The sequence below is a fragment of the Saccopteryx leptura genome, chromosome 13 (genome assembly GCF_036850995.1).
Source record: "Saccopteryx leptura isolate mSacLep1 chromosome 13, mSacLep1_pri_phased_curated, whole genome shotgun sequence".
Lineage (NCBI taxonomy): Eukaryota > Metazoa > Chordata > Mammalia > Chiroptera > Emballonuridae > Saccopteryx > Saccopteryx leptura.
The window spans coordinates 5959451-5983997 of NC_089515.1; the positions used below are offsets into that span (position 1 = coordinate 5959451).

At 54.7% G+C, this 24547-nt stretch overlaps 1 protein-coding gene across 2 annotated transcripts; it reads left to right on the plus strand.

The window, feature by feature from the left end:
* Positions 1-28: 28 nt before the first annotated feature.
* UROS (uroporphyrinogen III synthase) lies at positions 29-19390 on the plus strand. 2 transcript variants are annotated; one of them, XM_066355327.1, is made up of 10 exons: positions 29-300; positions 4895-4983; positions 5159-5242; positions 6738-6834; positions 9547-9621; positions 11351-11425; positions 14309-14389; positions 16475-16560; positions 17433-17531; positions 18469-19390. In XM_066355327.1, the coding sequence occupies exons 2-10, from the start codon at positions 4921-4923 to the stop codon at positions 18601-18603; spliced, it is 795 nt and encodes a 264-aa protein (XP_066211424.1). In that variant the 5' UTR covers positions 29-300; positions 4895-4920; the 3' UTR covers positions 18604-19390. The 2 variants fall into 2 exon arrangements, with proteins under 2 accessions (XP_066211424.1, XP_066211425.1); XM_066355328.1 differs by lacking the exon at positions 14309-14389.
* Positions 19391-24547: the final 5157 nt, after the last annotated feature.

Below are 24547 nucleotides of genomic sequence, written 5' to 3' on the forward strand. Positions count from 1 at the left end.
TGCCCCCCCCCCCCCCACGACCCGGGCCTGGATGTCGGCGCGCATGCGCTTGCTGCAGCCGTGAACGGCTCAGGGTAGATCCTGCAGTGGTACCCGGGGTCTCCAGCCGGCTGTCGTCATGGCAGCTCAGGCTACGTGGTGAGGGATCCGCCCACCTGGACCTAGCTCCGGCAGCCTCACAGCCTCCAAGTTCGGACCGCGAGATACTGCCGCCCCCTCCCGCTCCCGGGCAACTTCCGAGTGGGGGTGTTGATCTCAGCCCCAGCTCCTAGACCTTTCGGGCCTCACCAGCCCGGCGAGGTAGGTGTCCCCGCCAGCCAACCGTCCCGACGACGACACGGCGCTAGCAAGTGAAGGACGAGTCCAGAGCGGAACCGAGGCCGCTGCCGGCCTGGGTGGGGGCTCTTGTCCCGGGGCAGTGATCGGCCCCAGAGGAGGGTCACCGGATCCGTGCAGGTGCCCCCACGCCAGGTCAGGCCCGACCCTACCGGCGTGTCCCCAAAACAGTGGTGGCATGGCCTTGTCCATGATTAAATGATCCCAATGCCTGTCCCTAGCAGACCCTCCTTAAGCACATTTCTTGACTTGCAAGTTTCTTGAAAAGCGGGGCTCCACCGCTCAAGCCCGGACTACACTTCCCCCTGGGGACACCAGGACCCTTTTCTGACTCAAACAATTCTCCTAGCTCATGTCATTAGTCTTACTTAGCTGTAAAATATTTTTTAGCCTCCCATAAATATGAGGGCAGGAATCACACTGTATACCCAGTGCCTGGTACACAGTCACTGTATGTCACTATTTGGTGGCTTACAGACAGGATTACCCTGTTTCAGGACCAGCAAGGAGATCTGAACTACCCACCAGAGCCTATTTTGAGAGCACAGATGCAGGGAACTATGACACACTAGAGTGCCCCTGATAGCTGCAGCCAGGGGTGGCCAAGTGGAAACATGAACCCAGTGCTGTCAAGATTTTTACATGTTAAGGGAACCTGGAATTCTGGATTTTTACAAGAAATACCTCGATTTTTAAAACGGGTGCAAAATAAAATTCATCGACCAGCCAGGTTTATGCCATAGGCTACTAGTTTGCAGACCGTGGTAAAGACTATTAATTTTAAAAGGTAGTTGTTAATGAAAGATGACAGCGGCTTCCTTTTTTCATTTTTCTTTGTAAAATGAGAAATGGGTTGAATGCACGTGATTCTAACACTGTACTGAGCTGCCCCTAGTAAGGAGGTGGCCGCTGCCGGAGAGGTTTAAGCAGAGCAGGAATAATAACCCTTGGTAAGTCAGCCAGTACAGGACTTGGAATCAAGGTACCTTAAGTGTCCCCAGAGCCCCCTGTGATTGGGTTGTCAGTTCCGTCTCCCCTGAGTCTCGCCTAGCCAAGCCACACATGGATATTAGTGTATTTACACATCAGGCCTCCACATCTGATGAGCCAGCTTAACACATCCCTGTCGGGTCTCACACCTATGCAAAAACATCTTACCATAACATACAAGAGAGGAAGCTGTAAAAAAAGACTTATCAGAAGGCTCATTTAGAAAAATGAGGGAGAAGGCATAGTGCCAACATACCAACAGAGTTACACTGAGACATCGTGGATAATTGTTCCCCGTTTCTTTGTATGTTTTGTTTGTAGTAAACTGTAGAGGACATAAATTTTGCCACTGGAACCATTTCTAAGTGTATAGTTCAGTGGCATCGAGTACCGTCACAGTGTTGCACAGCCCTCACCCCAGCCATCTCCTGAACGCAAGTCTTTCCTCTTAGAAAAACTGAAATGTGTTAGTTGAACACTAATTCCCATGCCCCCTTCCCCATCATCGTACTTTCTGTCTCTATCAATTTGCCTATTCTAGGTATATGGTATTAGGTGGCATCATAAAACATGTCCTTTGTGACTACTGGCTTGTTGCATTTAGTATAACGGTTTTTAAGCTCATCCACGTTATACCGCATGTGTCAGAATTCCCTTCCTTTTTAAGGCTGAGTAATAATAATACTTCACCGTAAAGATAGACCACATTTTATTTATCTATCAGTGAGCACTTGGGTCCCTTCCACCTCTTGGCTATTGTGGATAATGTTGTTCTGAACGTGGTGTACAAATAGCTATTCAAGTCCCTGTTTTTATTTTCTTTTCTTTGAGTATATACCTAGAAATGAAACTGTTGGATCATATGGTAATTCTGTTTTTAGTTTTTTGAGAAACCACTTTTTTATAGTTTGCAAATTTTCCACAATGAGCATGTTTTGCTTTGATAAGCAGGAATGGGGGGAGGGAGCCTTACTCTGTGCCCTCACATTGGTTTCCAGTGTTGAGCTCATGGTCAGAGTGTGAATGAGAGGGGAAAATATGGATAAATACATTGCCTGTGGTTTTTCTCCTTCGAAAAAACACAGCAATGACTCAGGGAACTGAACTCAGTCAAGGACTGGAGTGCCAATCCACTGGCTCAGTCTTCACTGTTAGCTCATGTCACTAGTCTTATCTGTAAAATGTTTTTTCACTTTCCATAAGTATGAGAGCAGGAATCCCACTGTATACCCAGTGCCTGGTACATGTCACTATCTATCACTATTTAGTGGCTTACAGACAGGATTACTCTGAGCAAACCCCAAGTCCAGGCGGGATTAAAGAAGAAAAACACTTATTTTCCTCCTGGTCCCCACTACTACAAAGCAGGCCTAGACAGGTGGCTTCACCCAGAATTACACGAATAGTTTGCTCTGTCTTTGGTATGAATGCCTGGTCCAGCCACGTCTTAACCTCCCCACTGCTCAAACCACTGCCACTGTCTAACCTACAGTGGTGTCCACCCCGGTCACAGAGCCGAGCCCTTTCTAAAGTGTAAATCTCACCACTGTCCCCCCCGCCTTAACCTCTCAGTGCAGTCAGCCCCTTTTCTCCGGGAATCCAAGACCACCTTGTGCTTTCCACTCAAGCTTGGACTACCCTTCCCCCCCGGGGATACCAGGGCCCTTTCTGACTCGAGCATTTCTCCTTCTGGCTGTTTTCACTCAGATCTCAAGTCACCCCCTTCAAGTCTTCGCACTGCTCTTGACACTCAGATTTCAACTCAGATGCCTCCTCCTTAGAGAGGTCCCCCGAAGAGGTGACTCGCTCTCAGCGCCCCAGTCCCCTCCACCACATCGCTTCATAGCACCTAGTGGTACTTGAACTTGTCCCCCACCCCCAATAAACAGTATACACCTAATCTCCCTGAGGGGGGTCCCAGGGGTGTCACTGCCGAGATCAGAAAGCTGCCAAGAGTGTTCCTTGGCACCCCCTTTGAAGACAGCGGGATCCATACCACAGGGCCTCCAGCCGTGGCAGGGGCGTGGCAGGGGCGCGGCAGGGACGTGGCAGGGCTGAAGAGATTCCGGGCTGCAGGAATGCCTGCTTCCAAGAACAATAAGCTTCCACTTTTTAATCCCACAAGAGTTGCTTGCTTTGTGTGTCCTAGAAATATTGCTGCTTTAGCAGAAAATGCCAACTTTTACCTGCCACTTAGTGACATACCAGATTCCTAGAACCCCAGAACTGGAAGGTTGACTCAGAAACACAACCAGTAGGGGATATATACAATATCAGGAGACTTATTGCAAGGAGTTGATCTGCGCAACTGTGGGGTGCATCTGAAATGCACAGTGCAAGCCGAGGAGGGGGGCCGGGCTGGGCACGAGCTGCCGCTGTGTCCACAGGAGGGGTGTCTCCCCCGGGAGGCCTCGTCCTGCTCCTAGGGCCTCTCCCCTGATGGAGTCAGGCTCGCCCCGCTTCTCTAGGACTTCCTGTTCTCTGTCTTACCAGAAGTCACCTGGCACTGGACCTCACCCTATCTCCGAAATACCTTTCGAGCAACACTTAAGAGGAGCATTTGAGAAGGAACGGGGACCCAAACCCAACCAGGCTGACACAAGAGTGACCATCACAGAAAGATCGATTCCTGATTTTCGTGTGAGACACATTTTGAGTCACTTCAGGAAATGACAGAAGTGACGCTGCCCACTCTCCCAGGTCCCCGGTCTCTGGCTGAGAGCCCAACGGCAGCAGGAACTAGAACTCGATTGCACACCTGTCTGTTCACCCGGGTTCAGCTGCTTAGATACAAAGCAGTTCATTTTGCGCCATGCACCATTTATATCTCAGTGACAGAATTCCGGGGCGAGCACCTTTCTGTCCGCCTCTGCACACATTTATGAGGATTGCTTTGGTATTCACTCTTAGGTGTGAAGTTATAGGAAGAAAGGACGTGAAGTGTAGAACGCTTTTGATACATATTGACAAATGGTTTTCTAGGGTGTTAGAAAACTTTTGAAAGACTATCTCAGGATACTCAACAACATTTGTAAAACATCCTTTGAAAAGTAGAAGAGTTAATATAGTTATTTCTTGAGGAGAGGAGAGGGCAGGCCCCACACAGGGTGGAAGGTGTGATGGAGCAGAGAGGAGAGAGGGCCGGCCCCACGCAGGGTGGAGGGTGACTGTGAGCCACTTAGTGTGTGTATCTTGAAATGGAGGTAATGACTTATTTACCTCCTTTTAGCATGAGAGACCCGTTTCTCTGTTTGTTATTGATACAAGGCAAATTTCAATTTTGCACCTCTTCTATGAGCCTTCAGTATGTGGCTAGGACACTGGCTCTCCGTGATGGCTTTCGTCTGCCCACCCAAGTGGTATCAAGTGCCAGCACACTGTCTCTCGGCCTTATCACTGGCCAGGGCTTCCTAAGGAAGGAGCCCATTACTGCTGAGTCAGGGTGTGCAAGGGCTGGGCCCGCCGGCTGGCGGCTAACTGCCCCACCCTCCCAGTGCCACGGTCTGTCGGCGTGACCTAGGCGGAGGCCCTGAGACCTAACTAGGACCTGTCCCCTGCTCTGTCACAGCACCCTGTAAGGACTGCCAGGCAGTAATGAAGGTTCTTTTACTAAAAGATGCCAAGGAGGATGACGGTGGCCCGGATCCATATGTCAGGGTAAGTGCCCGAGACTCCTGGCCCCAAAAAGTCCAGCACTGCCTTACCAGTGAGGGGGGAGGGGTGTCCACTAATACTGAGGAGTCGGCACAGAGTAAGTTGTAAATGTGATTCCTTCAGCATCTCCTTGTTTTCCAAAGCACCTTGGCCAACCCAGGACTCTGTTCACTTGCAGGAACTAGGATTACACGGACTTGAGGCCACTCTGCTCCCTGTTTTATCATTTGAGTTTCTGTCTCTCCCCAGTTTCTCACAGAAGGTAAGGTCCGCCGGTGTCTGAGCACCGTGATTTCTCCCTGAGACGCCTTTGGTTTCTGTAAAGTCCGTGCCAACCCAAGCTGGAGGACTTCCTTACTTCCCTCATTTTCCTACTCGGCTTCTAACCAGGGCCGCTCCGCCCCACCGGCTCCAGGACCCGGCCCCAGGATTGGGGGGCCCAAGAGCCTCCACGGGCCCCTCCAGCAAGACAAGATGCGGAGGCCCAGGAGAGCTGGCCGTGGAGGGCGCTGATCGCAGCAGGGCAGGCCCTGTCCTTTACACCCCCCAGCCTCCGCACGGGCCGGGACGTGTTCGTTCTCCTGGTTCAGAGACTGACTCAGCCCCTGTCAGCACTGGGCTCACGGTCGTGTTCTGTGCACCCAGCCCTGTCCGTCACTCCATGGGAAACCTTCCTGTTTCCTCCCTTCAGTTTGAGCTGAATATCTGATTAATCATTCAATTCAACAAGCACTGAGCTGGCATCTGTCACATTCCAGACCAGGACCGGGGGCAGGGCACAGATGGACTTGCTTTTCCATGAGCAGCTTTAAAAGGGAACAAGAGACCTCGTGGTGTGAGATGATCTCTAGGACCTCGTGGTCAGAAACATCCTAAGGTCACCTACCGCCACCAGCCAGTCTGCCCCTGAGGGTTTTCTGAACCCTCCATCAGGCCGGTGAGGCAGGGAGCACGCTCTGCAGCAGCCCCTGCCCCCTCGGTGGCCTCCCAGGCCTCCCACGCCACTTGTTTTATCCACCTGCCATGAGAGTAGACCCTCTCACGGGTACTCTCAGAGCAGTGAGGGGACAGGTACATGACAGCTGCTGCCTCACTCAGAATAGACGGCCAGCAGATGTTACCACCATTTTCTGTGAAAGTCAGGGCAGCAGCCTGGACATGGCCCCTGGAGAGCAGTCCTGTTTCATTGCAAACACAGGTCAAGTCTCCTGCCTGCCTGCACACCAGACCAGGCTGAGCAGGCTGCCCTCTCCCCTCTCTGCTAGTCACCCCCTCCGCCCCGCGTGGGGCCTGCCCTCTCCCCTCTCTGCTAGTCACCCCCTCCGCCCCGCGTGGGGCCTGCCCTCTCCCCTCTCTGCTCCGTCACACCCTCCGCCCCGCGTGGGGCCTGCCCTCTCTGCTCGTCACACCCTCCGCCCCGCGTGGGGCCTGCCCTCTCCCCTCTCTGCTAGTCACCCCCTCCGCCCCGCGTGGGGCCTGCCCTCTCCCCTCTCTGCTCCGTCACACCCTCCGCCCCGCGTGGGGCCTGCCCTCTCCCTCGCCCCAGGCTGCTTGAGGGAAACGCTGTGAGGAGTCATCTGCACTGCTAAGGCCTAACAGTAGGTCCAGGTTGCTCAGCCCTCAGCGTTGAGTGGGTGGACAGAGGGATGGAGGGATGGGTGGAGTGGATTAATGGAAATGCTCTTGTGAGCAGTGGGATTCTGGGCGGTGTGGAGTGCGGCCATCCTGTGACATGCCTCTCACTGTTCGCTGTGCAGCTCTTGCGCCCGGAGAGGTACGAAGGCCTCGTGTTCACCAGCCCCAGAGCCGTGCAGGCCGCACAGCTGAGCCTGGAGAAGGCCGGGAGTGCTGGAGGTGAGGTGGCCCGCGCAGCCGCACTGGCCCCATGCGTCCCTCTGTGCGCCAGCTTCCCTGCTGGCAAGACCCGGTTCCTATAGCTGCCCTCGGGGTAACGCCTGCAGTGACTCAGCTCAGAATGTGTTCAGGTGCAGTTGTTTCATGTTTGTATGATATTGGAGGGAGCAGACAGCAACCTTTTTTTTTTTTTTAAAGATTTTATTTTTTATTTATTCATTATAGAGAGGGGAGAGAGAGAGAGAGAGAGAGAGAGAGAGAGAGAAGGGGGGAGGAGCAGAAAGCATCAATTCCCATATGTGCCTTGACCAGGCAAGCCCAGGGTTTTGAACCAGCAACCTCAGCATTTCCAGGTTGACACTTTATCCACTGCGCCACCACAGGTCAGGCAGACAGCAACCTTTTTATGAGCTGTGTCCTGATGTCCCACACAGGAGGACTTGTAAACCTCTTAGCCTCTGGTGCCGGTCACAGCCCGGCCATGGGAAGCAGGAGACATTGCCGCCTCCCAACGTCCCGGACGGATGTGGCTGCGGGGGTGGCTCAGTGTTCCCCTGCCAGGTGGCCGGCTCCCCTCAGAATGTGTCAGTGCCCGTCTCTTCCTTGGAGGGGCGACAAGACCCAGCGATACGCGAGAAGACAGGGCACGTGCTGGGCACTGCATGGCAGACCGTGTCTGAGACCCTCGCCCTCCTCCTCCCTCCATCGAAGCCAACAGAGCCCGGTGTTCAGACTGAACAACCACCTGAGGGTGTTCGAACAGCTTCACACTGACGTTTATGGAGTGCCTGCTGTATACCAGGCTGTCAACTTTACACTCACTCTCATTGAATCAGGGGCACGCACTCTGTGCTCCTCACCTTACAGATGCGAACACTGAGGCTCAGCGACAGTAAGCACCTGTCCGAGGCCATGGCCCCAGTCGGTCAGGCCTGACCGGCTTGTCATAGTGACAAGTGGAGGCAGTGGGCGGAGCTTACCAGCCGGGCTGTGTGGCAAAGTGGGCCGGCTTCAGAGGGCCATTCTGACCGTGGTGAGCTCCTCGACCTGGCTGAGCCTCATTTTCCCTGTGTGTAACGTGGGCCCATTGATCCTGCACCACTGGCTCATTGCTTCCTCTGGGAGCTAGCTAGGACTGCTGAGGGTCTTCCCGGGGCCAGGCACGTCCTCCGTACTGACCTCGGGCAGGTATGGTTTGTGCTTCCAGCTGACAAGGGCCTCAGAGGAGGGGGTGAGACACTCTTCAAGGCCACATGGCCATCGGGCACAGGTGTGTGAGTAGCCTGGAACACAGCAGGCCTCAAGACAGTGGTGAGTGGTTATCAGTCTCTCCCTTCCATTTAACTAGGCCTTCATTAGAGCAAAAAAATGCCCCTTCTCGGTGATTTCTTAAGACACCCCTACCTCTGCCGCAGAGGAAGTCTGACGCTTTTCTCAGGGACGAGGACTCGTGCTGGCCGATCAGAGTGGCAGCTCCGACAGGAAGTGCCATCATTTCCAAAGTAGAGAGAGGCAGGAGGTGGAGAAGCAGACGTGCCCCCAGGGTGCTTCAGCAGCTCTGTCTCCCAGCCTCAGGCGCCCTGTGTGTGCGCTTTGAGAGTGAAGGTGGTGGACAGAGAGAGCCCCAGAGTGGACGCCGTAACTCCCCACAGTGCTCTGCGGCGTAGGGGCATTGTCCCCAACATTTCGTGTTTGATCACAGCAACTGATGAAGTCAGGAAAGGTGTAGTTGATCCCGCTTGTTGACGGGGTCTGGGAGGGGGTTGCTGACCTGCACGGGGACAGACACGAGTCCTGGGCAGAGCTGGCTCCAGCGAGGCCTCCGGGTGGTCGGGGGCTGCTCCAGCTGTCGCCTGCTGTGAGGCTTAGACAGAGGTTTGTTCACATGCTAGAGATAATGTCTAAATAAACGTTACACGTGTGGGGTAGGAAAGAGAGGTGAAACTCAATCTTTGATTACTGTTTAAAAGGAAATTTATCATAGGTGTGTAAAGGCTAGCGTGACTGTTGAATTTAAAGGAAAGTTATATTCATAATCAGATTTTAGGAAGGAAAAAATAGGCTTCCTCATCTTCTAAAAAGATATTGAACACCCAGTAGCCTTATATATTTATACAATCCATTTTCTCTGTCTTTCTTTCATCCAGATTTAAAGATGTTTATTTTTTGTCATGAAACAGTAGCGTTCTCTGATCATTGTGTTTGTTTGTTATCCTCAAATATATTTTCTCTACTTTGACCTAATGGATGAATGAGACTATCGTCTCCTGACTCCTTTCAGATTTGTGTTCCAAATAGAACCAATTGGATTGCTTGATTAGACTTCAAGTTACCTCATTCTTAATGACTGGTGACTTTTTCTTTAAAAGTCTAGGTTTAAAAATGTTTTACTATTACCATGCAAATTAATTCTTCAAGTTATGTTTGTTTTCTAGTACACGTTAAAAATGCTTTCAGGGCCTTCTGTCGAAATGGTTTACTCTTTCAAGCAAGTCATCCTGAAACATCTACCAAAGTGATTTTTAAAAAATATTCCTACAGAATACAAACAGTACAAAAGTGGCGTTTTAGCTTGGGGTGCTGTTCTTTTTAGACTTGCTCATTAACTCGTTTGCCTTGCTGACAAGGTTTAGGACGAACCCGCAGCCGTGGGCAGCAGTCCATGTGGCCACTTTGGTCTCTGCAGCTCACCTCTGCTCTCCTGTTCCACAGTCTGGGAGGAGTCGCTGAAAGAAAAATGGAACGCCAAGTCGGTGTACGTGGTGGGCAGCGCTACCGCTGCTCTAGGTGAGCAGTCCCGGGGAGGGCTCCCCACACAGGCTGAGATGTGCCTGATAAGAGGAAATCCGTATTTGGTCTTCGTCCCCTTGTTCACCCTTGATGTTTCCTAGGTGTTAAAGAGAAAGGTGTCTTTTGTTATTCGTAACAAGCCTCTTTCACCTACATGTATTTTAATAAGCTGATTTTTAAAAAGGCCCTCAGGTTGGGGCTGGTTGCCAGGGGGACCAGCCCTGTGATCAGAGTAGGAACTTTCAGATTCCAGCCCCTCACTACCACCTCTGGGGAGAAGAGGGGGGCTAGAGGTTGAACTAGTTGTCAGTGACCCATGGTTTAAGATTTTATTTATTTATTTTAGAGAAGGGGGGAGAGGGGGAGGGGAGGAGCAGGAAGCATCAACTCCCATATGTGCCTTGACTGGGCAAGCCCAGGGTTTCGAACCGGCTACCTCAGTGTTCCAGGTGGACGCTTTATCCACTGCGCCACCACAGGTCAGGCAACCCATGGTTTAACCCAGGGGTCCCCAAACTGCGGCCCCCTGAGGCCATTTATCTGGCCCCGCTGCACTTCGGAAGGGGCACCTCTTTCATTGGTGGTCAGTGAGAGGAGCATAGTTCCCATTGAAATACTGGTCAGTTTGTGATTTAAATTTACTTGTTCTTTATTTTAAATATTGTATTTGTTCCCATTTTGTTTTTTACTTTAAAATAAGATATGTGCAGTGTGCATAGGGATTTGTTCATAGTTTTTTTTTTATAGTCCGGCCCTCCAATGGCCTGAGGGACAGTGAACTGACCCCTGTGTAAAGTTTGGGGACCCTGGTCACCATTCTGCCCGGAGTCTCAGCATGGGCCCAGTGCCTAGGACCACAGGACGCACACTCATGTTGAGCCAAGTACCAACATCACTGTGCGCACTTCGTCCCGGTTCCGTTCCTGGGACGTTTTCAAGGTTCTTGGGTGCACTGCGACCTTCCTGGTCCTCTAGGCAGGATGGTGATTCCAGTAAGCAGGGGGGTGGCTCCTGGGCGGAGTTCACAGCCGCCAGGGACTCAGCGCCTGCCTCAGGGTCTGAATTCAAGGTGGTGTCAGCAGTCGAGCTGCGGTTGGTGTTAGCCAGCCTCCTGTGAGCACCTCCTTTCTCAGAGCAGCTCCACATTCCAGAACTGACCCCACTGCCCCGGTCTTCCTGCTTCCACACCCTCTGCAGGGCAACCGGCCCTCCACCTGGGAGAGGGTGGGTCCTGATGGAGTCTTGCACAAGTGGCCGGCACAGCCCTTGCCCTAACTCACCTGCCGTGTGGCAGATGGTTATGAACCTCTCCTCCCTCCTGTCCATCTCATCCCGCCCTGTCAGCCACGCCACCTCCCTGGGTGGGCTGTCCTCGGCTCCCTGCCCAAATGAGCGCTCTCTGATGTCCATGGGTCTCAGAGGCTCCCACCTCCTGAATGAGGAAAACCACCTCTCTAAGCCCCCCTGAGACAGCCAGCAGTTTGCTCCTATCAGCGCATATCATCCTCCAAACAGTCCCCATGGCTGTGTCCCCCACCCCTTGTGCCTGAGCTAAGGGGTTTGGAGAAGTTGGGGCATCCCCCATAGCCACCCATCTAGGAAGCCTGGGGCCAGGCCCCAGCTCTGATCAGTGCCACAGGGCCTTTGCACTTACTTGCACGTCAGACAGTGGGAAGAGAGGGACTTGAACAGCCATGGAAAGCAATGTACTTTTGTTGTCTTCCAGTGAGTAAACTCGGCCTGGATGCAGAAGGGGAGAGCAGCGGGAATGCAGAAAAGCTTGCAGAATATATCTGTTCCAGTAAGTGGGAGAGGGCCACCCGACGGGCCCCCTATGTCATGTGCTGGTCTCACAGCTGCCACGGGCATGGTCGCTCCTTGGTGAAAAGGTGGGGTGACTGTGTAGTGTAGGAGCCCCCCTGGGACCAGACCTGCCTGCTTGAGACTCAGCCCACCTCCCTCCACCCTACTCCAAAGGATGAGGCAGGGGTCTGTGAGTGGGTTCCTTCCCCTGTGCGCTTGCCTTCCAGAATGATCCAATCTCAGCTCTGTTTTTAATGTCCCTTCAAGGATAATGCTCACTGGCACACAGATCAAAGCCCTCTATTTATTTATTTATTTATTTATATTTTTTTGTATCTTTCCGAAGCTGGAAATGGGGAGGCAGTCAGACAGACTCCCGCATGCGCCAGACTGGGATCCACCCGGCATGCCCACCAGGGGGCAATGCTCTGCCCATCCAGGGTGTAGCTCTGTTGCAACCAGAGCCATTCTAGTGCCTGAGGCAGAGGCCATGGAGCCATCCCCAGCACCCGGGCCATCTTTGCTCCAATGGAGCCTTGGCTGTGGGAGGGGAAGAGAGAGACAGAGAGGAAGGAGGAGAGGGGGAGGGGTGGAGAAGCAGATGGGCGCTTCTCCTGTGTGCCCTGGCCGGGAATCGATCCTGGGACTCCTGCACGCCAGGCTGACGCTCTACCACTGAGCCAACCAGCCAGGACCAAAGCCCTCTTTTTAAATGTACAATAGAAATCAGTGTAAATGGTGCTGTTGACACCCTCCAGGTTTACAGGAGTCATTAGTGGTCCTGTGGGTGGGATGAGGGAAAGCTCCCTAATGGGACACGTGGCCCAGCTAGTTCCCAGGCAGGGGAGGGGCTGTACTCACAGTTACGCGTGGGTCCTGGAAGTGGATGAACAGAGTCATTCCTCACTGTCAGGCCCAGAGCCATCAAGCTGTGCTCCTGGCTTTGCAAACACAAGGCAGAGAGGCTCCGTGTCACATCTGAGGTAACACGCTGGTATTTCAATTAACTGAGCCTAGGCTTGGAGGGCAGATATGGACCTTAAATCTCAGAGGTACTGGCCTGGGTTCTTTGCAAAGCCTTTGTTACTTCCTCTGATTTATGACCAGCATGTTTATAGGCCCTAATAAATCTTCAGTTTGCAATTAGAATACCCAAATAAGAATCCATCCGGACTGCCAATGAGCACTTTCACCTTGGGTGTACCAAGGCGTTCAGGATTTTCTCACCCAGGAAACTCTGAAGTTTAATTTTAAAAGCTAAGACTCTTTACTTCCAATGCTTGGAGTAAATAGCTAATTCATAGTTATTGCTTATTTATTTCCCTTAACAAACCCTTATTTACTGTATGATGGGCACTATTGTGCCTAGAGCTGTTACTAATGTACCCTGACAGCTTATTGTGCTGATAGACAATTCTTCCTCCCTCTCAGGACACCCCCCCTTATGGAGAAGAAGGGACAGTTAACTGGTGCGGGTAGAGGGCGGTTCCATCAGAGAGCGAGTCAGCAGACAGCCCGTGCTGCTGGTCACTGGGTCACTGGCAGTGTCCTTCTGCACTGGGAGCTCACAGGCAGAACCGCAGCCACAGGCTCCACTCCCCTCCCCCCCCTTGGACTCATTATCCTAATTACCTGCAATTAAGTGCCCCCTGCCTGTGTGACCGGATCCTCACCAGCGGAAGCCAGAGGGTGACAGCCTGCAGACCTGAGGCTGTCAGGGTTAGATGGCTCAGCTGCGCCCGGAGAGGCGCTTACAGCCCAGGGTCCGGGTCCTGGCTCCCTGCGGTGGCTGTTTACGGGCTCCGCGCCCACCCGCTGCCTTTTCTGTTTCAGGCTGGGCAGGCCTGCAGTCTGGCCCCTGCCTGTGAAAGGAGGGGGAGTGAGGCCTGCGAGCCCCACTGTTGGCCCTCTGTGTGGGATCAGACCCCGGCCAGCCCCGCACCTCCCCACTGTCCTGGGGAGACCCGGATCTCTCACCCCTGCGGAGCCAATCCGCTTTACACTGACCTGGTCAGCACTGGCCTTTCTGGCTAAACACCTGCAGGCAAGCTTGTCCCAGCAATGAGCGGGTGGGCAGACCACGCTGCACTGCGCTCCAGCTGTTTACAGACGGCAGGCAAGGTTCCCACTCGTGGCACTGAGAGGTCCCCCTGCTGCGGCGGTCTGGGACCTGCGCAGTGCCTCTGAGGTCCGCCTGCGTTTGCCTGTGACCTCCTGAGGCGTGCCGTAGACCCTCCCCTCGCTGGGAAAGAGTGTGGGAGCAGGACAGTTTCGGGTTTGCTTCCAGCATGGCCGGTCCTGTGCTGGGCACTGGTGGGCAGTGAGGACGAGATGCTGGCCCTGGACCGGGGTGGGGGGGGCTGACCTCCCCGACTCCCCAGTGTGACCGGCATCCAAGAATGAGAATGGGCAGCTCAGGACTCTGCTGGACGCGCAGAGGAGATGCTGCGGGGGCAGAGTCTGGAGCCTTCCACAGGCCCCTTGCTTACCTCTGTGGCCGGGCTTGTCGGAAGGCCCCCTGGGCACTTGGCTGGTGGCTGCTGTCCTGGCTGTGACAGTAGTGGACATCAGCGTGTCTTGGCTGCCCATCCCCTGCCTCCTCGTGAGCAGAGCCACCTGTGGGCTGTCCACGGCTGCTGCAGGGGTGGGAATGTGCTCCAGTGCCCACCCAGGCCTGACTGCTAACCTCCGAGTCCAGTGAAGGTGGCGGCAGACCCTGGCTTCTGTAGGGTTAGTTGTCCAGGCACTGGTGCCCACACCGCCGTGTGACCTTCGGTGACAAGGTCCGCGAGAATGGCAGCTGCTCCCTCCTCCTGCAGTGGCCAGAGCTGAGGCCAAAGCAGCGTCTGCAGAGCCGTTCAGCCTGGGTCTCTGTTCTCAGGGGAGCCGTCGGCCTTGCCTCTTCTGTTTCCCTGCGGAGCCCTCAAGAGAGAGATCCTGCCAAAAATGCTCAAGGACAAAGGTGACCTGCATGCACGGCCCCTCACCTTTCGGGGGTCTGCCGAGAGTGTGCGGTGATGTTCGTGGTCAGCCCAGCAGGGACATGGGGACAGTGGGCCCGGGCGGGAGTGGGCGTCCAGTCTGGTTCTTGGAGTCAGAGCTGCTCCCCTGGGCTTGCTCAGCTCCAGTAGGAACGTGCAGTGTCCCTGAGCCGTCACCAGGAGAAGGGGTGGGGTGGGAGGAGGGGACGGGGGACGGGCAGGTCCCCACGAGAGAACCCTGAGGGTGGAGCTGATGGGTGGTGGCGCGCAGCGTCCTCCAGCTCCACCACTGCAGCCCCGCCCCATGGCATCCCTCGTGGCCCCCGGGCTCGCTCTGAGAGCAGCCGTGCCCCGGAGCATGCCAGGGCCACCTGCACACCTTCTGTCATGTAGAGGGCCTGGGCCGTCAGTGGTCTGGGGTATGAACCTCAGGGTGAGACGGAAACAGATGGACAGAACCTGCTGCACACACGTCGTGAGCCCCGCAGCACAGCGCCGGCTCTCCACGCGCAAACGGCTCACGGAACTGTGGTCAGCGTGTTCACCTCCACTGGTTCACACCGCCCACCATCCACATGGGGAGCATGACCCGGGATGATCGTAGACTCACCTTCCGTGTTAAAGCGGGGCGAGATCGTATCTCCTCTGCCCACATTAGCATCCGCCCTCTAAACACTGCCGGGAACAACGGCAGGAACTGAGCAGGAAGCTCGGCAAGCGTGGTGGCCTCTCTGGACAAGATGAGAAAACCAACAGGGTGGTCCCAGGGACCCTTAGCGAAGCCAGATGCAAACCAGAGGCTGACCCTTCCACGTTTCTGTCGGGTGCTGGTGTGAAACGGTGGTAGGCTGCTGTTTTCTGCTGAGTCTCCTTCGATTTCCTTTCCTGTCCCGTCTCACTTCTGTAAGCCTGAGGTTTTGGGGCCCGACACAGTTTCACTGCATTGTGGCTGTCCTACCTGGCGAATGTCCATGAGGACATGTGGCTGGTCACTGCCGTGCCTGCCCCTCCCTGAAGCGGAACAGGAGGGAATGTGAGACACTTCAGAGCCTAACCCAACACCCACACAGGGCCCGTGGGTGGCCGTGGCCAATCCAGGGCACATGGCCAGCTGGGATGTAGCGGACCCAGACTCAGGCCCACACGCCCCTTCCTGGCTCATGGCCTCTCCCTGAGCTGTCCTTGAGCGTGCTGCCTGGCCTCAGGTTGCAGAGACCAAGGTGTACAGAGCTCTTGGTGGCCTGCTTCTGCCCCCAGGCTTGGGAAAGGCCCCCCAAGCTCTGCCCGCACCCCCAGCTCTCTGTCAGGTTCCACACTGACAGCATTGCGGACCCCGAGAACAACAGTTCATTTTATAAGAACCCTGGGAAGGAATTTATCTGCTGAGATGGCCTCCCTAAGATCAACCAAGGGTCCAAGTTTTATAAATAGAGCCTTGGGCCCTTTGCTGCTGGCCCTCACGTCTCTGTGCTCCGAGCTCCCGGGGCCCCCAGCTCCGCCCTGCTCATTGTCAGCCATGACAGGAGCCCCGTCTCCTCTCTCTACCGGGACAGGCCTGCACTGTCCAGTCACACTGCACGACCTGGAGACCTCACTCACTCACTCACATAAAATACCTCACAGAGCACCTGGGAGGGATCGTTGGCTGTGAAAGGTGGCCTCCCCGTGTCTCGGCGAGACACAATTCAGGCTGCTACCTGAGTCTGTCTCCTGGCTACAGCTCCTTTATGCTTTAGAAAAAATGCCTTTTAGTCTTTATTACAGTCTCAAGTTAATTTTGGCTTACAGCATCGGGAGTGGGGTGGCCAGGGACAGTCCTGTGGGCACCCACACACACGGGAACAAAAGGCAGCGTGGGTACGAAGGAAGCCGGCAGTCTCGAGGCTCTTGTCCTTCCTCTGTGTCTCAGCCTCCCGCAGGGGCCCTGGGAAGCCGCCGAGGGCCGCGAGCCCACCTGTGCAGGGTGGAGGACCAGTTAGAGCTCGGCCACGCCACTGGCTGCCCACAGTGCGGACTCCACAGTGTCCCCAGGGCAATAACTGTTTCCTGGTTTTGGTCGTGTCCAGGGATTCCCATGGAGAGCCTAACGGTCTATCAGACGATTCCACACCCAGGAATCCGAGTGAACCTGAACAGCTACTATTCTAAGCAGGTGGGTGCTGTTTAGGGAGAGCTCGGGCAGGGTGGGTACCAGCGGAGCAGGCCGGTGGGAGGCACGACCTCTGCGTGGTTTCATCCCCCACCCAGCTGTGTGACTGAGGACGCCACCTCCGTGTCTGCACTGGAGACAGGCCCGCCGAGGGAGGGTTCTGGGCGGATTAGAGGAGACGGCTCACGCACAGCCCTCCGTACAGCACCCAGCCCAGGAAGCCCGGGACAAACCGTGGTCTGGATGCTGTTCTCCATCTGTGTGGCGTTTTTGGAGCTGTGGGGCCAGGGGCTGGAAGGCCTGGGTGGGGTTTGGCAGACCACGTGACCTTCGGAGGCTTCAGGTGGGGAGGTGCAGGGCGCCTGTTTGAGTTGATCGAGTTCCACATCTCGATTCAGTGAGACGCCTCTCTGTCCCCTCTCAGGACAGATGTCTGTGTGCCTGTGGGTTCTGGGACATGCTGTCAGCGCACACCAGAGCGGGGGCCCCGTCTGTCTGCTCTGTTTCGGGGGGGGGGGGGGAGTGAAGAGTTGACAGGGAGCCAGGCTCAACTGCTGCCCTACTCGATCGGTGCCACTTTGGCCACACGAGCTAGAGGCATTGTCTGCTCAGCTGGGCACATGGGGCCACAGCGCCCGTGTCCTCTGGCCAGGCAGACCTGCCGTGGGGGCCGAAGAGCGACCACGGAGCAGGGTCCGGCCCCTCGGTCGTACCCGCTCTCCAAGCAGTGTGACCTCGGCCTCTGGGGGAGCCACCTGCCAGCACCAGGAACCCGCCAGTTGGGAATCCACCTGGAGGTGGGGTCTCGGGACCGTGGTGACGCTGGGAACTGTCTCCTGGACCCCACACGGGGGCTGATCTTGCTCTCTCCGCAGGGTGTCCCAGCCAGCATCACCTTTTTCAGCCCCTCTGGCCTTAGGTACAGCCTCAAGCACATTCAAGACTTATCTGGTGACAGCATCAGTCAAATCAAGGTGAGCTCCGATCCTTTCAGTGCTCCGATCCTTTCCAGATTTAAATTTTTTCTTTACTAATAATCCAAGAGCTTGCACATCAAGTCCGCGCACTCACGGCAGCCCTGTGGAGCTGGAAGGGCGGCCGCAGAACCCCCAGCCCAAGCTAAGCACAGCAGCGCCTCTTCCTGCTGGTACTCCTGGACAACTTACCCTCTCTGAGCCCATTTCCTCATTTGGCTCAGGTGTTAACATCCTACCCCTTTTTCCTGTCTACACATCTTGAAATGATCTAAAAGCTTTCCTTCCTCATGTCCTTAACTCAGAGGACTCACATCCACACATTTGGGGAACTGTATTTATTAGGGGTCATCACAGCCCCCATGGGGCCTGGGAAGGCTGCGGTGTGACCCGGCGCTGGGGGGCAGGCATCAGCACTTGCGGCCCTCCCCAAGTCCGAGTGACGGTCCCTACCTTTCAGCCCTTGTGGGTCTCATGGCACGCCTGGGGAGTGGGGGCCGCTGCAGGGGGAGTGTTAGGTTCAGAGAAGTGTGTGTCCTGACCCTCTTGTTCCGGGGCCTTGGTCTGGACTGCTCTGCTTTCCTGGGTGTCCAGCCACCATCCCTGCCACACGCTGTCCTGTGTCCCACCTGACCCCAGCCAGGCCCTGAGACAAAACAACCATTTGCAGCTAAGGCTTCTGAGGATGCAGCCACGGTGCTGGGGCCTGATTCTGGGACCTCTCAGCCACCCAAGCTGCAGGCACGGCGTGACCTCATTGGGGCTGGGGGCTGTGACGACCTCGCAGAGGTGATGGCCTTCTGCCACCATAGAACCAGTTCCAGTCCAGGGGCATGGTAGGGAGGCACTCTCCCACGGAGCGCTGTCCCGGCGGGCAGGCGGCCCCACAGGCCAGCACCCCTGCCCCTGGTGCGCTGAGAGCCTTCTCTCCCCGCAGTTTGCGGCCATCGGCCCCACCACCGCTCAGGCCCTGGCCAACCAGGGCCTGCCTGTGAGCTGCACTGCGGAGAGCCCCACGCCAGCTGCCCTGGCCGCTGCCATCCGGACTGCGCTACAGCCTTCCAGCTGCTGAGCTGGCCGCCCAGGGCCTTTCTGTGCTGTGGCCCGCAGGGCGGGCGAGCTATCCACACACAAAGCTGCCTCAGGCCTGGGGAGCCACCTGGACACCAGCGATCAGGATGGGGCCTGGGGTTGGCATCTGACCGTCCCTCCCTGCTCTGACCTGCACCCCACGCACGCTGGCTCCCGGGCCCCGTGAAAGCGTCTCCTCTGGCAGCAGACACCACCTAAACGACACTGGCTACCTGTGCGGACCGTGGGTGTTAGTGGCTGTGTATTAAACAATACACAGGGTGAGGCTGTGTTTGCTGGGGGACACGAAAGTGCCCACATTCTGAAAGCCAGCACACCTGGTGAGTAAGATAAAGACTTGCTGTGTGTGAAGCAGTTCTATTCCTCCTATAAAAAGGACCTTCTTTGTGAAGATCCCGCTTTGTGCATTGTGGGCAATAGAAAGTCAAGTACAGAGACTTCCTTCAGAAATATAAATGCAGTCTAATCAGTTGGGGCAGGAGAGGCCCCATCCTCCTTCCTATCTCCTGGAATGCAAATACAACAGCTGGTGCTCCAGCAGCCCTTCTGGGCTCTAAGGTGACCTCAGTAGAACAGGGTGACACAGGGATGCTACACTAGCCTGCCTGCCTCTGGACTTTTTTTTTTTTTTTTTGACTTCTTAAATGTAAGGGAAATACAAATGTAAGAGAATGTCTGTGTTTAAGCCACTATTATTTCAAGGTTTTCTGTGATAATTCAATCTAATCCTAAATAATAAAACAATCAAGCTGAACTGGCAAACTAAACATCAACAGGAAAAATCTGGGTGCTAGAAGTTCCTCATATACTTACTACTGAATCTTTTTAAAAAATCAACACAGCAATTTTGAACTGGTGTATTTTCATAGTATTTATAGATTTACAATTTGTGTAATTTTGAAGTCCTTAGCAGCATGAGAATTTTTAATTTAAAAATCACCAATAAAACAACAAGAGCCACAGAAGTCTGCTGGCCCTGGCCACTGTCACCAGCCACTGTCACCACCCCTGACCTTACTGGTGAGCACCTCACAGCCTGGAGCATGTGCAGTCCTGACAGAAGAAACTGGTCTTTTATCTCTGAGTTAACGTTCAGTAACGAACATTTCCTGTCCATATCTCACTGAGTCCTCAAAGACACTCTATCAGGTGGGACCACGTTACAGAAAAATTTGGGCTGATAGAATGAAATGCCACTCACAAGACTGAGGGAGCTGGAGTTGGATCCCGACCTGCTGACCCAGCCCGCGGGAGATCTTTGTACAGTGTGTCCGTAAAATCATGGTGCACTTTTGACCAGTCACCGGAAAGCAACAAAAGACTATAGAAATGTGAAATCTGCACCAAATAAAAGGAAAACCCTCCCAGTTTCTGTAGGATGATGTGGCAGCATGTGCGCATGCGCAGATGATGACGTAACACCGTGTATACAGCGGAGCAGCCCACGGCCATGCCAGTTGAGATGTGGACGGTACAGAGGAAAGTTCAGTGTGTTCTGTGGCTCACTAAATTCAAATCCGTGACCAAAGTGCAATGTGAATATCGGTGCGTTTATAACAAAGCACCACCACATAGGAATAACATTACTCGGTGGGATAAGCAGTTGAAGGAAACCGGCAGTTTCGTGGAGAAACCCCGTTCTGGTAGGCCATCAGTCAGTGACGGGTCTGTAGCTATAAGAGATAGCTACCTAAGGAGCCCTAAAAAATCTGTGCGTGAGCCCACATCGAACTGCACTGAATAGGTATGAAACTGGGAGAGTTTTCCTATATTTGGTATAGATTTCACATTTCTATCGTCTTTTGTTGCTTTCCTGTGACCGGTCAAAAGTGCACCATGACTTTACAGACACACTGTAGATAAGGGTGTCCCTGCAGGTGTCAGACCACCCTCTCCTTTGGTGGGGGGGGGGCGCTCCCAGGACCACCTAGACACAGAGGGAAGGGCTTTATTCTTTTCCCCATCTTCCGCCCAACTACCCCAAATCCTATAAAAATTGCATCTCTAGTGACATGAAGTAGCCCAGCTCCCTGACCATGTGAGCCTCTGAGTCACACGTGACCAGCCAGGTTCCATGTCTGTGTGGGGCACTCAGTCAACTAGCTGTACTTGGTGGAAAGCCCACGAGGCTGAATCACACAGAATTCTCAATAGAATAACACAAGCCCATGTGACCCAGATTGCAGCACGAAATGACCTCACCACTCCGAACCCCCTGCACCCTCTTCCCACCTGTGACACTCAGACCCAGGCTCTCATCAGCCCATGCTCCTGCAGAGGGGCCCCGAGTGAGAGCCACCATAGTGCCACTCGGGGTGGGACAAGAACCAGCCCTTCTGAAGTGGACTGTGCCTGGACTCCCTCGCAGGGAGTGGGGAGCCAGTTAACAAACAGTCCAGAGGCTTCTGGGAGCTCAGGCGGGGAGGGGCATGGCCCTGGGGGAGGGGCTGGAAAGGACTCAAGCCAGGTCCCAGTCTCCCGGTCACTGACTTGCTGCTTGATGCCAGGAGCCAGTCCTGGCCTCTGAGCTTCAGTCCACAGAGGCTGGAGCTCGCCCTGGCAGGTGGCGCAGTGGATAGGGTTATCCTCCTGGAGTGCCAAGGTTACCAGTTTGATCCTGAGGGTGCTGGCTCAACCCCGAAGTCACCAGTTTGAGCCCCAGGTCAGGGCACGTATGAGAAGCAATCAATGGATGCACAACTAAGTGGAACAATGAGCTGATGCTTCTCTCTCTCTCTCTCTCTCTCTCCCCCTTCCTCTATAAATAAATAAAAATAAATAAAAGAGATTTTAGTTCTTGCCTCCCTAATGTTTCTACTGCCATTCAGAAAAGTGCTTCCGCTGCCCCCAGAGCAGGGTCAAGAGCAGTGGCGGTGACCATAAGCAGTGTGCGTCATGTTCCCGTCAATAAGCAAAATAACATCACTCAGGATCTGCTGCTGTGTCTGAGTCCTGAGGTTCACCTGGTGAAATGTTATGGGACCAGCACAGGTGAGCTTCGGGGCCCTGCCTGACACAGGTGGGTCTGGCCCCGTGCGAGGTGTCTGGGGTCAGGGACAGCCCAGCTCCTGCCTTGCGGGGCCCCCAAACACCTGGAAAAGAACAGTCAGGAGGCAGCCAAGCATGGCACGGACGTCTGTACTGCACAGGATGGCCGTGGCTGGGAGGCTCGGGGCAGCCCGCTCGCTGGGGACAGTCTCTACAGTGTGGCTCCCCGGGGCTCGGTCTTGGGGAGCTCACGGCGGACGGTGCGGAGACAGCAGCATCCCAGGGTGACCTCCTTCCACAGCAAGTCGCCTGCCTCGGGGGTCTGTGCCTCTGGTCATCACACCTTCCTTCAGAGGTTTTGTAGAAAGCATAGATAGATTAGGTTTCTTTTCTACCCATTTCTTTTGTATTTAAACTTTTTAAATTGATTGATTGATTTTAGAGGGAGAGGAAGGGGGAAGAGTAGAGCAAGAAATGTTGATTTCTTGTTTCACTCACTTTTGCCTTCATTGGTTGATTTTTGTTATGTGCTGTGACAGGGATTGAACTCACAACCTTGGCATAGCAGGATGATGCTCTAACCAACTGAGCTATCCAGCCAGGGCCCCATTTCTTACAACTGTCTGGAGGTTCTCAGCTTGGCAAATCCCCCCATGTGACACCAGCCAGCCCCGATTATACCTCTGCCCCTCTCCCGACCTCTTACCCAGATCTTTTCAGGTATTTTCATCAATGTCAAGTAAGGGGAGAGTGAATCCAGGGACACACCCATGGGCTTGTCACCAGGCGAGACAGTCTGACCTGGTCAGTACTGGGCTCTGGGCTCACCACTCATTTCACCCCATGGAAGGCCACTCCTCTGCCCCAGATCAAGTGAAAAACATTTTGAAAAGAGCTCCAGGCTCTTTATCCTGATCTACCCTCCACTGTCAGGTGTCCCCCGGGGTGGGTCTTCACAGAGCTCAGCCTCCCCCCACTCCTGCTGTCCCAAGGCCGAGGGCAGTGAGTGAGAGAACTCCCTGAGAGCTCCCCAACTCAGGCAAGGGAGGTCAACTCAGTCCTCCTCTGAGTGACCGTGAGACAGGCTCACACAGCCTGCCCACAGTGTTCAGGCCGCAGGGCCGGGGACACGGGAGGGCCCAGCCAGAGTGCTGAGTGCCCTGGCTGAGGTCGGGTCACTCCATGAGGTCGGGTGACAGCAGACAGGGCTGACACAGAGGCGCCGGCTGAGAACACGCCCCTATGAGCTCACAACCCCCAGCAGGGCCTGACCTGTGGTGGCGCAGTGGATAAAGTGTCGACCTGGAAACACTGAGGTTGCCAGTTCGAAACCCTGGGCTTGCCTGGTCAAGGCACATATGGGAGTTGATGCTTCCTGCTCCTCCTTTCTGTCTGTCTGTCTGTCTGTCTCTCTCTCTCTCTAAAATGAATAAATTTTAAAAATAGTATATAACCCCCAGCAAGAAGGGGAAGAAGCCCAGATTCTAGACTCACCTGCCTTGGCCTTTGCAAACCTGCCAGCTGTCCTGACCTCACCCAGGGTGTGTCCTTAGAACAAGGAATAACACTGCTCAAGCAGACAGCCCCACGTGAAGGGCGTTAGTCGCCGTCACCCACGTCACTCACCTCAGGACGCTGGCTAACTTGCAATAAACGCCGAGGAAGCAGCACATGAGCAAACACGCACAGACCAGTAAGGCGGCGCCCATGGTGATCATTATATTCACGTCAACCTTCTCCAGCATGGCCTCGATGTTGACCTTGTCGAACATGGTCTCAAGGTCAAGCACGCACCTGGGCAGAGAAGAGCAAGGACATAGTCACAGGGGCTCCCCCACGCCCAGCCACGCAGCAACTTCAACATGCTTTCTTCTTGGAGGCAGAACGAGCCCCAGACCACAGAGCCAATGCGTGTAAAACACGGGTGAGTCTCCCAGGGAGGCCTGGGACCGTGCACAGGTAAACAGGTTTATCTGTGGATGGAAGGGACTGAGACGCGAAGTCGGTGGGAAGAGCCCTTCTCTCCCTCTCTCAGGCAGTCCCGTGCAGCTCTGGGTAACAGACAGGCCTGCACGTGTGCCGATGTCCTGCTCCCAGTCACCTGAACCATGCTCACGCTCCGAGCAGAGCTCACCTGCACTGCATGTCCGGCTCGAACATCTTCCGTGGGAACAACTGAGGAAACAGCTATTCCCAAAATGTTATGTTGTGCACCGCTGAGCATATGCACAGCTATTTTGTCAATAATACGTATTACAGGAAAAAAAAGTTTTCAGTTTTCCTACTGACACCCGGGTCATGCCGCCTCAGTGTTCAAAGAGATTCTAGAAGCTTCCAACCAACCCCTTTCCCCCAACCTTGGAGACCGGGAGTGTCATCCTGTACGAACCAGGAACCAGTTTCTCAAGGAGCCACTGTCCCCTGTCCTGCAGGTCACACAGCTTCCTCTGCCATTTTTCCCTCCTCAACCCAACTATCTGGTGTCCTCAAACTCCGCTTTACCTGGAGTAGGCACCCTGGTTAATCACACACTCTGCGCCTGGAGAAGCCAGTCAGTTCTCTCGGAGGCCGACTGACATCAGGGGAGAAGAGACCTCCCAGAGATCATCAGACAACCTCAGCGGCAGGTGCACTTCCCTGAGTCCTGTCGTCCGGGCCTGCATGAAGCCACCTGCACAAGACAGTACAAAAAGAGAACACAGTGATAAACACCTCACCCCTCTGGTCCCTGGGGAGGTGGGAGCAGGGGGGACAGGGGGATCTGACTGTCATCACCAGGCTTAGCTGTCAGGGCCCCCCCCAGGACACAGGCTGTGTGACATCAGCCCTTGGGACACTGGCTGGCGAGCACAGAGTTCTCAGTTCCGTTCCATGCTCAGAATTCTCGCCCCCTGGGAAAGAGAGAATACCTAGCTGCTGTTTTGAATCACTTGGTC

Excerpts from the sequence above, each read along its gene's own strand:
- UROS (XM_066355327.1), top strand. The coding sequence starts at position 4,921 with ATGAAGGTTCTTTTACTAAAAGATGCCAAGGAGGATGACGGTGGCCCG. Across the intron at positions 14,390-16,474 it reads AAAAATGCTCAAGGACAAAG|GGATTCCCATGGAGAGCCTA; the intron begins GTGACCTGCATG and ends GGTCGTGTCCAG. Across the intron at positions 17,532-18,468 it reads ACAGCATCAGTCAAATCAAG|TTTGCGGCCATCGGCCCCAC; the intron begins GTGAGCTCCGAT and ends CTCTCCCCGCAG.